Below are 12,514 nucleotides of genomic sequence, written 5' to 3' on the forward strand. Positions count from 1 at the left end.
AAGGTGTATTGATACCGCGTGTGTGAATTTATTATTTTATCCTCCGAGAAAGCATGAATAGGCTAACTGAAAGAATAACACGTTATGACTGTTTCTAACTTATGAATTACAAGCTTTTCTGGTGGCAGTGTTCAAGTATTTTTGGGCTCAGTTACGTTCCACTATTAAGGATAAAAGAGGAGATTGATTTGCTCGAGAGTAGAGAAAGGATCAACTGTAGCATCGTGTTTTATGAAATTCCCCTAGCTAAATGAAGGGTAGTACCAATAGTATTATTCAAAGTGTTTAGAGTGGAACGGAAATGAAAGATAGTAACGTCCAGAACTTTTCAATTTCATAGTTTAACTTCCGCTTTGTCCGTACATATGTATTTGATACAAACATAATTTTTCATTGAATTTCCAGATCACCAGCACATAATTATTTCACGTAATGAAGTTCTCTGCGTCCTCTGTGGAAAATACAAAATATTACATTGCTTGGCTAGCTGGCAAGTCAGTTCGTGGAATGCACGTGACTTTGAAGTCGTTGAGGGGCACGCCTGTGGTGGAGATGCCCACCTGGTCCAGCTGCCTCCGCGTGCAGCCGGGCAGCAGTCGGAACTGGCGCAGCACGGCGGCCAGCACCGTCTTAACTTCGAGCATCGCGAAGCGAGCTCCCACACACTTGGGGGCTCCGGCGCCAAACGGCAGGTAGGCGTAAGGGCTCCTCGCAGGCCCTCCGTTCTCCAGGAAGCGCGACGGGTCGAACTTTTCGGGATCCGGGAAGACGTCCGGCTGCCGGTGCAACAAGTGGAGCGCCACCAGCACGTAGGCGCCTCTTGGTGCGACGTAGCGACCGCCGGCCAGGGGCGTGTCTTCAGAGAGGACGACTGAAGCGTTGGGCGCCGGCGGGCAACGTCAGCGCAGCCCACTGAGCACCATACAGAAAAACCCTGAGACATCGCAAGCCCAGCCGTGTGTTACGTTCCTCGCGTGCTGGCTACGAATTTTTCCAAGGAACATTAAGTAAAGAAAGAGGAAACACAGTTTCTCCTGTTGGACTGTTATTTTGAGAGACGTGCCTCATTACGATACAGAGATAAGTAATTATATCTTCGCCAATCCACTTTCTTACCCATAATGTGTACCTAAGCCTATTAACAGGAATTCTTTGGGGAAATGTGTGGCTCAAGCAGAATGTAATCACTCATTATAGTGATCTCTCAATGGAATTTGATTAGTTAGCTACTTTTTTCATAGATAATGTACGTGATAAACCTTCTGATGTGGAATGTGAACACACAAATGATGCTTGAACATTTTTTGGTATTCATTGTAAAAATGACTATTTCTTTTTATTAATTTGTTATGTGATGTACGCGTTGTTAAGGAGGAACAGATTTAATTTAAATTCGAAAACAATTCTGTTTTCTATAACATATTTTCTTCCATTGCTAGACTGTCGACGAATTATGTAGACGCATCTTTTACCCCTCTCTGTGCCATAATTAATTTCATCAAATGGTTATACAGATCATTTGTCCTTGTAGATCTTTATTCATGAATATGACTAAATAACGAAGAGTTATAAAGGGTGTTACAAAAAGGTACGGCCAAACGTTCAGGAAACATGCCTCACACACAAAGAAAGAAAATATGTTATGTGGACATGTGTCCGGAAACGCTTACTTTCCATGTTAGAGCTCATTTTGCTACTTCTCTTCAAATCACATTAATCATGGATTGGAAACACACAGCAACAGAACGTACCAGCGTGACTTCAAACACTTTGTTACAGGAAATGTTCAAAATGTCCTCCGTTAGCGAGGATACATGCATCCACCCTCCGTCGCATGGAATCCCTGATGTGCTGATGCAGCCCTGGAGAATGGCGTATTGTATCACAGCCGTCCACAATACGAGCACGAAGAGTCTCTACATTTGGTACCGTGATTGCGTAGACAAGAGTTTTCAAATGCCCCCATAAATGAAAGTCAAGAGGGTTGAGGTCAGCAGAGCGTGGAGGCCATGGAATTGTTCCGCCTCTACCAGTCCATCGGTCACCGAATCTGTTGTTGAGAAGCGTACGAACACTTCGATTGAAATGTGCAGGAGCTCCATCGCGCGCATGTTGTGTCGTACTTGTAAAAGCACAAGTTCTAGCAGCGCAGGTAGAGTATCCCGTATGAAATCATGATAACGTGCTCCATTGAGCGTAGTTGTACGAAACTAAAATGAGTTCTAACATGGAAATTAAGCGTTTCCGGACACATGTCCGCATAACATCTTTTCTTTATTTGTGTGTGAGGAATGTTTCTTGAAAGTTTGGCCGTACCTTTTTGTAACACCCTGTATAAATACATCTTTACTCCACTGCGAGCCAAAATTAAATGCATGGAAAAGTAATGTAGATTATTGGTCCTTGTAGTTCTTAATTTATGAATATCTCTGTTACTCTCAAACTCAGATGAATTGTTGATAACAAATGTCACAATTGAATAAATGTGTTTGAGGCAGTGGGTAATATTTCCAGCAGCTTAAAGAGATACCTAGGGTATGTAGATGTGTGAACACCAAAATAATTCTAATTACTTTCTAATCTCCAATGAATACTTGTCCCCTAAGAGTGGTTTTATCCCGTAATATTGTCCCATAAGACGTTAGTGAATGAAAATATGCAAAGTATTTTAACTTACTGACTTCTGTATTACTTTAATTTGGCAGTTATTCTTATGGTGGTCAAACGTAAATGTATTAATTTATTTTATCCATATTTTGCAGCTTCAACCGTGGCTGTATTCAATACACTGCAACTATGAATAAATAAGTAAAAAAGCCTTCAGTCACAAGTTTTCGTATCTTATTAAATACACGATGCATTTCGGACCCAGTGGGTCCTTTATCAGGTGTAAATTGTCGTAATACACGATATATTTTTGCTCTTGAAAGAGGTAAAATGCATACTCCTGTCATGAAATGCTTCCAAATTAGGTTATGGATTTCGTAAGTGAAATACGGAAAACATATTCGAAATATGGAAGAAAATCCAGATAATCCAAGAAAAGCGTTTTTCGCCTTTTAAATCCAGGATACATTGCTTTCTCCATCCTGTTCATGCGTATCACTTCACTCAAGAGGCATATTTGCATAAACATATTTGTAAACTCTTCGCAGATCTTGTATATTTTACGTTTTAGCAAGTGTGCTACAGGGGTTTTCACACCTAAACACTTCGAACTTTCTTCCCTGTTTATTATTTCTTTTTAGTATACTAGTATAACAGGAGATGGGTTATTTTTCACACTAAACTGGAAGCCCTAAGATGTTGGACCCTACTTACGCATCAGTACCTCTTTAAAATTATGTTGGTAATATAAGTCAACAACAGTTAACGAATTTTGTTTTCATTTTTAATTTTGTCAGTTTGGGTGTAAAGACCCCGCCCCCCTCAAACCCGTCGACGACAAATGTTGTTGACAACTTGCTAGTATTGATAGGCTTAACACTAGCCCATTTGCAGAAAACCAGTGAATAACTTTCACAAAACCATCATTTATTATTTTGTCTGTTGATGTTTCTTTGCTCGGCGTCACAAAAATGCTTTTATCATTTCCAGAATACATTAAATCTGACTCATGATTAAAATAAAAAGGAAAATCACTAACGTCAAGCAATAACAATTGTGAGCCAGTGATATAGCAGTGTGAGACTCCGATTGTAAATTCTCCCCAGAACAGTCTAAGCCAACTTCCTACATTCTGTTCTTTAAATAAGATCGAAACCAGACATGTGCTGTACTATGTAATCCATAGAATCTTATCATCTCTAATGAAATGTTATATTGATACAACCAAATCCTTTAGCATTCTTCAGTTCAGTACGTATCGTTCTTTCGTTTGAAGCCACTGGGGAAACCTGTAATGGATGTCCGCTGCTGCTCAGTCACAAGGAGATCAACGTCCTTCCTGTAGATGGTGCCCAGTGAAAGGTGTATCGTGGGATAACACGATGAACGCAGAACACAGGCTTACGCTAAGTGAGCAAGAACCTAGAGAAAGCCAGATATAGCAAAGTTAAGCCGTTCATGGTAATGGCTGTTACGAGGCTTCAGCAATACCTGAAGGAGTTATGGAGCTTAAACGTTACCGGTTATTATGGAGCTGAAACGTCACCGGTAACTATGAAACCATTTTTGAACATCAAATACGTGTGGTTCATTAGCAGAAAAGTGCGCTTTCCTTTCGAAAAGAAGTATTTGTGGTTTCTGATGACGACTGCATCGGAAAATTCATATGAGAGAATCTACCACGGCGCTGGTGTATAAGGGTGCCGAGTGGTCAATGGGATCTCATTTTATGGGTGTTTATGACAGAACCAAACAAAAGAGTAAAATATCAGGAAATACGTCGAGGTACGGCAGTGTTTGGCGTGAGCTGGCAGTCGGTGTTAAGGTCGTGTGAATGGCCCAAAGGTGAGTGACATGTGAAGAACACAGTGGGAGCCTACAGAGGCAACGAGTAATTAATAAGAAAGAAGAGATTGGTAGTTGTATCCCGAGAGGAAGAAAGTGATGAGATGTATTCTTTGCTGGGCAAGGTAAAATGCAGGAGCAAACGTGATGTCTTTAATTTACAAGTGTGGTGGTGAGGGGGGAGAAAGGTGGAATGAGTCGTGTCGTCCATAGAACGAGGTCCCATGCAAAGGCTCGTACCTCCTTACTGCACCACAAGTAAAAAGAGTCGCTGCCAGAAGCGTCAACAAACCGGAGACACGTCCCCAAGTGTTTCATTGAGTAGTTCAACCCGGAAACTTGTTGATCCCTGAGCGCAGTCACTATGTCACAGCCCTGTGTTTACGTAATCAGCCAGTCTCTATGCAAACAGCGACCACTTTACATCATCGCTGACGATGACAGTATCGTCTTAGCATAGATGCGGCTGCGTGCAAATACAGCAGTCATACGGATCTTTGTATTAAGTTATCGATAGGTGTACTCTAATATGAAACTGCCATTCTTCAGTAAAGAAGTACTAAATGTTGTAAGCATCGGTGACAGCATCAAATACACTATTAGCCATTAAAATTGCTACACAAAGAAGAAATTCTGATGATAAACGGATATTCATTGGCCACATACATTATACTACAACTGACATGTGATTACATTTTCACGTAATTTGGGTGCATAGTGCCTGAGAAATCAGTACCCAGAACAACCACCTCCGGCCGTAATAACGGCCTTGATACGCCTGGGCATTGAGTCAAACAGAGACTGAATGGCGTGTACAGCTGCAGCTGCCCATGCAGCTTCAACGCGATACCACAGTTCATCAAGGGTAGTGACTGGTGTATTGTGATGAACCAGTTGCTCGGCCGCCATTGACCAGACGTTTTCAATCGGTGAGAGATCTGCAGAATGTGCTGGCCAGGGCAGCTGTCGAACATTTTCTGTATCCATAAAGGCCCATACAGGACCTACAACATGCGGTCGTGCATTATCCTGCTGAAAAGTAGGGTTTCGCAGGGATCGAATGAAGGGTAGAGCGACGGGTCGTAACACATCTGAAATGTAACGTCCACTGTTCAAAGTGCCGTCAATGCGAACAAGAGGTGACCGAGACGTGTAACCAATGGCACCCCATACCATCACGCCGGGTGATACGCCAGTATGGCGATGACGAATACACGCTTCTAATGTGCGTTCACCGATATGTCGCCAAACACGGATGCGACCATCATGATGCTGTAAACAGAACCTGGATTCATCCGAAAAAATGACGTTTTGCCATTCGTGCACCTAGGTTCGTCGTTGAGTACACTATCGCAGGCGCTCCTGTCAGTGATGCAGCGTCAAGGGTAGCCGCAGCCATGGTCTCCGAGCCGATAGTCCATGCTGTTGCAAATGTCGTCGAACTGTCATGCAGATGGTTGTTGTCTTGCAAACGTCCCCATCTGTGGACTCGGGGATCGAGACGCGGCTGCACGATTCGTTACAGCCATGCGGATAAGATGCCTGTAATCTCGACTGCTAGTGATACGAGGCCGTTGGGATCCAGCACGGCGTTCCGTATTACCCTCCTGAACCCACCGATTCGATATTCTGGTAACAGTCATTGGATCTCGACCAACACGAGCAGCAATGTCGCGATACGAAAAATCGCAATCGTGATAGGCTACAATCCGACCTTTATCAAAGTCGGAAACGTGATGGTACGCATTTCTCCTCCTTACTCGAGGCATCACAACAACGTTTCACCAGGCAACGCCGGTCAACTGCTGTTTGTGTATGAGAAATCGCTTGGAAACTTTCCTCATGTCAGCACGTTGTAGCTGACGCCACCGGCGACAACCTTGTGTGAATGCTCTGAAAAGCTAGTCATTTACGTGTCACAGCATCTTCTTCCCGTCGGTTAAATTTCGCGTCTGTAGCACGTCATCTTCGTGGTGTAGCAATTTTAATGGCCAGTAGTGTACATATCTCTGTGCGAACGATAATTGTTACAAAATTTTTACCAAACTCAGATTTTAATAAATTACTAATAATGTTTATCATGCTCAAGTTTTAATAGATTACTAATAATTTGTATGTGTTTTGTAACATCTGCTCGAGTTCCTCCAGAAGTATTGTAGTTGGTACAATACACTATAGACCAACGGTTTCCTGTTACTGTTTCTAGTATTCAGTTCGGTCTCGGAGTTTCAGGGGTGTTACTCCGAGTTAGGTAACATTATGCTTCAACGTGAATGAGGATACGGAGACAGAATGTACTGGATATTAATAAAACAGCTTCATTTTCATTATATGATTGCAAGTGCTTCAAACTCTTTTACACATTGTGTATTTTCGGGTATTTCAGTGTGCTCTGTAATCTTTCTGTGTTGTAGTATAAGTGAGCAAAAAAGGTGTTCCTTTAATTCTAGTTATGGTTGAAAATTTTCTGAGTGTGCTAAGCCTACAGGTCTCTGATTACTATGAACGAATACTGGGTCTTCGATAATTGAGCAGAAAGAGAGGTCTGATGATTTTTAGCTATGAAATTATCCTTGTCGTCTGGGGTGAACATGTTATAATGAGAATGACGATTCAATTAATTGCAGTTAGCGATGTTGGAAAGAACGTGGTAGGGTGGGTTGCAAGTTGCTGAACGCAAATTTCCTTATTTAGGTAAGCAGATAAATGGGCGTCAGTAGAGGGGGGGGGGGGGGGGGGCTCTGTGCCTCACAGACTTCCGTTGTTGACCATTGTAAATTTTGAGTTTCAACAAGCGAACTAATGTGGTGCTTTAGGTACTTAGCTGATTTTCAGATTCAAGTGTTACCGGGGAATTCGACTGTGTTCACATGCATGGTATGGAAATGTGTGAAAAATTCGTTACTATGATGAGTCACCTCTTGCTGATTCCAGGTGAGTAGTTCACACGACCTAAAATAGTGTCCTCATCACACGTAGCACGACTGACATTTACAAATGTTTCAACCTCTGAAGAACACTGGCGATAGAAACAATATACCACAGTTACAAGGAGTAAATAATCTGAACTGATCCAAGCTCGCGTTTGCAGTACGTTGTTACCGTCGCGTAAATTAATATAAAGTTACAGTTATTTTCGAACACGTTTTATGCTCGAAAATCATGACATTTCGGGAAACCGAATCCTCTCTCTAGGAATCGACATGAATTCCACAAACAAATATTGTATAAAACGACATCGTGACATTCGTTCACGTGATCCAGAAGCAGAAAGACTGACGCCCAGATTGATGCCGTGTTCCTTGACTTCCAGAAGACGTTCAATATAGTTCCTCACTGGCAGCTGATGAACCAAACACGAGTGTACATAATGTGAGAACAGCTGTGTGACTGAACTGAAAGGTTTTAAGCAAACAGTTGGAAAGTAAAGTACCATTGGATCTAAATTACGCTCTCTGGCCGTTCCTCAAACTGTGGCAGATGGCGACGGAAGGGCTGTGGTGACAAGAGTGAAGGTGGGATGCATTGTCAGCACTCACACTCTGCTATCCGAATCACAACCCTGTATTTTACAGCCGGAATAAAATGAAACATCAAGCCAGTATGTACTCAAGAGCCCCAATATTGTTCTCATACTTCAGTCTCTATACAGTACACGAAAGTTGGATCTCTGACTCATGGACGAATGATCCATCTTTACACCAAAACTTGAGTATCACTTATACGTTAAGGACCCGAAACCTGTCTGAATTTCAACCTTTGTATACAGTTAGTGCAAGACACAATGAACCCATGAAGTTCCAGAACGTTTTTTCCACGTCTAACTCACAAAATCAACGTCACCTATAACGTCCAAGAGGGTTACAATTGCACTCAGAAGTTGAAAGGTTTACTGCAGTGTTACGAGTCTCAGGAAAAGTAATGTCTTTGTACAATGTTGCCCAGAGTAGGGTATGCGTTGATATGAAACTTCCTGGCAGATTAAAACTGTGTGCCCGATCGAGACTCGAACTCGGGACCTTTGCCTTTCCCGGGCAAGTGCTCTACCATCTGAGCTACCGAAGCACGACTCACGGCCCCTACTCACAGCTTTACTTCTGCCAGTATCTTGTCTCCTACCTTCCACACTTCTGGAAACATCCCCCAGGCTATGGCTAAGCCATGTCTCCGCAGTATCCTTTCTTTCAGGAGTGCTTGTTCTGCAACGTTCGCAAAAGAGCTTCTGTAAAGTTTGGAAGGACGGAGACGAGAAACTGGCAGAAGTAAAGCTGTGAGTACCAGGCGTGAGCCGTGCTTCGGTAACTCAGATGGTAGAGCCCTTGGCCGCGAAAGGCAAAGGTCCCGAGTTCGAGTCTCGGTCGGGCACACAATTTTAATCTGCCAGGAAGTTTCGTTGTACACAGTGTTGTATTTCTGTACTACGCATTAAATATCAATCACTGGCCTGCGGACGCAGAGATCATTAATGTGGTGTATCACTTTAACTGTATATTTTCGTAAATTGAATGTATTACTGTGAAAAATCAGTAAATATCGCATATTAGCTTCGTAATAACATAGTTGAACCATCAGTATTAAACTCCGCAGATGGTTTTCCTGTTGCTACATGCTCAATGTCGAGCCCACTTCATTTCAGTATAATGCAAACGCGAATGGTTTATAAAAAGGTTTTCCGTTCACCCCGACGTAGAAGCGCTTCCCATTGTATTTACTGTCACGCTGATTTCATGTGACCCCCAGATGCACTGAAATTCGTATAAAGCATTTAAAGTAATTTGTAAGCCTTGTTTGCACATGTGAAACGCCTTGCTCTTTTTTCTATGGCAGATTATATTCTTCTTTCAAGGCAATAGTTTTCGGCAAATTCTACAGTTGTTTTCCGTTGACTTCGACAACATCAATTTCCAATTTTCTTTTTGTACACATAACATATTAGCTGCAATCACGGGAATAATTTCTTTAATCGGAAATGGCTTAAATCCGTTCTACACATTGCTTCTCTTTCTTAAGATCTGAAAGTAACACTTATGTTCCTCTTGCTCTTGCCTCTGTTCGCAATTTTCACAATGATTACGAGTAAATAATTTAAACTCTAGACAGATAGAACGTCTTTCCTCAGTTCCTGTTATTGAGAAGCTTTATTTGTACGGAAGTCAACTTTCGTGTAATCGTATTGTACCGGTAGGCAAATTTTAGAACACTGTTAAATTAAACGCATCAGCTGCTCTGTTTGTCACACAACAGTTCACACCACACAGAAGGGATTGGCACAAAATACAGCTGAGCACGTTGAAAATGCCCTATCTTGGGGTTTAATACACTTAGACAGTCTTCCATGAAATCAAATACACCATCCGTTCTGTATGTACAAATAAGGCCACCTAGTGTTCTATTACCATGCACTTTATCAAAGGATGATATAAAAATTAATTGTACACGCCTGTCACGTCGTTTTATCAAACTGATAAAATGTTTACCGATATCTTTGTTCACTCCTTGGCATGTGACGTGGCACATAACTTTTCCATTTACACTATGTGATCAAAAGAATCCGGACACACCCAAAAACGTACGTTTTTCATATTAGGTGATTTGCACTGCCACCTACTGCCAGGTACTCCATGTCAGCGACCTCAGTAGTCACTAGACATCGTGAGAGAGCAGAATGGAGAGTTCCGCGGAACTCAAGGCTTCGAACGTGGTCAGGTGATTGGGTGTCACTTGTCACATACGTATGTAAGCGAATTTTTCACACTCCTAAACATTCCTAGGTACACTGTTTCCGATGTGATAGTGAAGTGAAAACGTGAAGGGGCACGTATAGCGCAAAAGCGTACAGGCCGACCTCTTCTGTTGACTGACAGAGACCGCTGACAGTTGAAGAGAGTCGTAAGGCGTAAAAGGCAAACATCTATGCAGACCATTACACAGGAATTCCAAACTGCAACAGGATTCACTGCAAGTACTATGATAGTTAGGCGGGAGTTGAGAAAACTTGGATTTCATGGTCGAGCGGCTGCTCATAAGCCACACATCACGCCGATAAATGTCAAACAACGCCTCGCTTGGTGTAAGGAACGTAAAAATTCGACGATTGGACACTGGAAAAACGTTATGTGGAGGGACGAATCATGGAACACAATGTGGCGATCGGATGCAAAGTGTTGGTATGGCGAATGCCCGGTGGACGTCATCTGCCAGCGTGTGTGGTAACAACATCAAAATTCGGAGGCGGTGGTGTTATGGTGTGGTCGTGATTTTCATGGAGGGGGGCTTGCACCCCTTGTTGTTTTGCGTGACACTATCACAGCACAGGCCTACATTGCTGTTTTAAGCACCTTCTTGCTTCCCACCATTGAACATCTATTCGGGGTCGATCGAGCACCTGTTCATAAAATGGTTCAAATCGCTCTGAGCACTATGGGACTTAACATCTGTGGTCATCAGTCCCCTAGAACTTAGAACTACTTAAACCTAACTAACCTAAGGACATCACACACATCAATGCCCGAGGCAGAATTTGAACCTGCGACCGTAGCGGTCATGCAGTTCCAGACTGAAGTGCCTCGAACCGCACGGCCACACCGGCCAGCACCTGTTCATAACGCACGGCCTGTGGTGGAGTGGTTACACGACAATAACATCCCTGTATTGGACTGGCGTGCACAGAGTCCTGACCTGAATCCTATAGAACACCTTTGGGATGTTTTGGAAGGCCGTCTTCGTGCCAGGCCTCACCGACCGACATCGATACCTCTCCTCAGTGCAGAACTCCGTGAAGAATGGGCTGCCATGCTCCAAAAAACCTTCCAGCATCTGATTGAACATATTCTTGCGAGAGTGGAAGCTTTAATCAATTCTAAGGGTGGACCAAAACCATATTGAATTCCAGAATTACCGGTGGAGGGCACCACGAACTTGTAAGTTATTTTTCATGCAAGTTTCAGGATAATTTTGATCACATCGTGTATCTGTATACAACAATTGGAGCTCATCCACACTGAACTTTGTATTCAAACTGTCTTACCGTCATTCACAATCAGACTGCTGTTTTGTTGATAGTTTTCTTGCACACAGAAGCCGCGATTTGATGTTAGGTAACCACACATCTCCATTTCGTTATAAATCCCGGTGACCTATTATGTTACTTCCAAATCCATAAGGTAACAGTCGTCTGCTTGAGATCGTTGCAGTATTTCAGACAGCTCACACATTAATAAGGTCACTTTACCATCAACCAATTTCAATTTATAGTGGACTGCCACAAGATTCTAATATTTCCTCGAAATAGTTTCCAGTACTCCCTCATGTGATTTTTTCCTATATTGGTCTCGCTATCACATTATCATTCCCATGTAGGAGAAATAGTAGTTTCGCTTTGGCACCATGTCTTTAATGGATGAACTTAGAGAATTTGCCATACAGATAATAGTTAAACGCACCACACATGTACTTCTTTAACTTACAAATCATCCTTTTCTAGTTGTTCTTGGCAGTCCACTAGTACACAGCAAGCCATCTCTGGCAGCAACGGCAAATGTTGTGGCCCAAAGACTGTGAATCTACTAATAAAAACCAATTTCATCTTCCCAAACATGTCACTGGGCAACAACTGTTTGCGACTGGTTTGAGGAACGTTCTAGATAATTCGAGGGAATGATTTGGCTATCCACATCGACTGATATGAATCCCATCGAATCTTTATGGGACATGATCGAGAGGTCAGTTAGTAAACAAAATCCTGCACCGGCAATACTTTCGCAAGTTGGACGATACAGAGGCAGCATGGCCCAATATTTCTGCACGAAACTTCCAACGGCTTTTTGAGTGTATGACACTTGGAGCTGCTGCACCACGCCGGACAGAAGGAGGTCCGACATGATGAGGTACCCCACGACTTTTGCCACCTCAGTGTAGACAGACAATTACAGCAGCAGTTACTAAGTACAAAGCATTTCTCAAATTTATATATTCTGTACAATTGTAGTAATCATCTTCTTGTACTGATAAAACTCTTTTTCCCTTAGGAAACATCCCCTAAAAGGCGGTAAAATCAGTAATG

General features: G+C 42.6%; 1 protein-coding gene across 1 annotated transcript in view; it reads right to left on the reverse strand.

The window, feature by feature from the left end:
* Positions 1–470: 470 nt before the first annotated feature.
* Positions 471–12,514, reverse strand: part of LOC124788708 (cytochrome P450 4V2-like) — a 77,134-nt gene continuing 65,090 nt past the window's right edge. Inside the window, exon 3 of the mRNA XM_047255988.1 lies at positions 471–871. Coding sequence (XP_047111944.1) covers positions 471–871 — 401 coding nt within the window. The remainder of the gene's footprint in view (positions 872–12,514) is intronic.

Source organism: Schistocerca piceifrons, chromosome 3 (assembly GCF_021461385.2).
Source record: "Schistocerca piceifrons isolate TAMUIC-IGC-003096 chromosome 3, iqSchPice1.1, whole genome shotgun sequence".
Taxonomy (NCBI): domain Eukaryota; kingdom Metazoa; phylum Arthropoda; class Insecta; order Orthoptera; family Acrididae; genus Schistocerca; species Schistocerca piceifrons.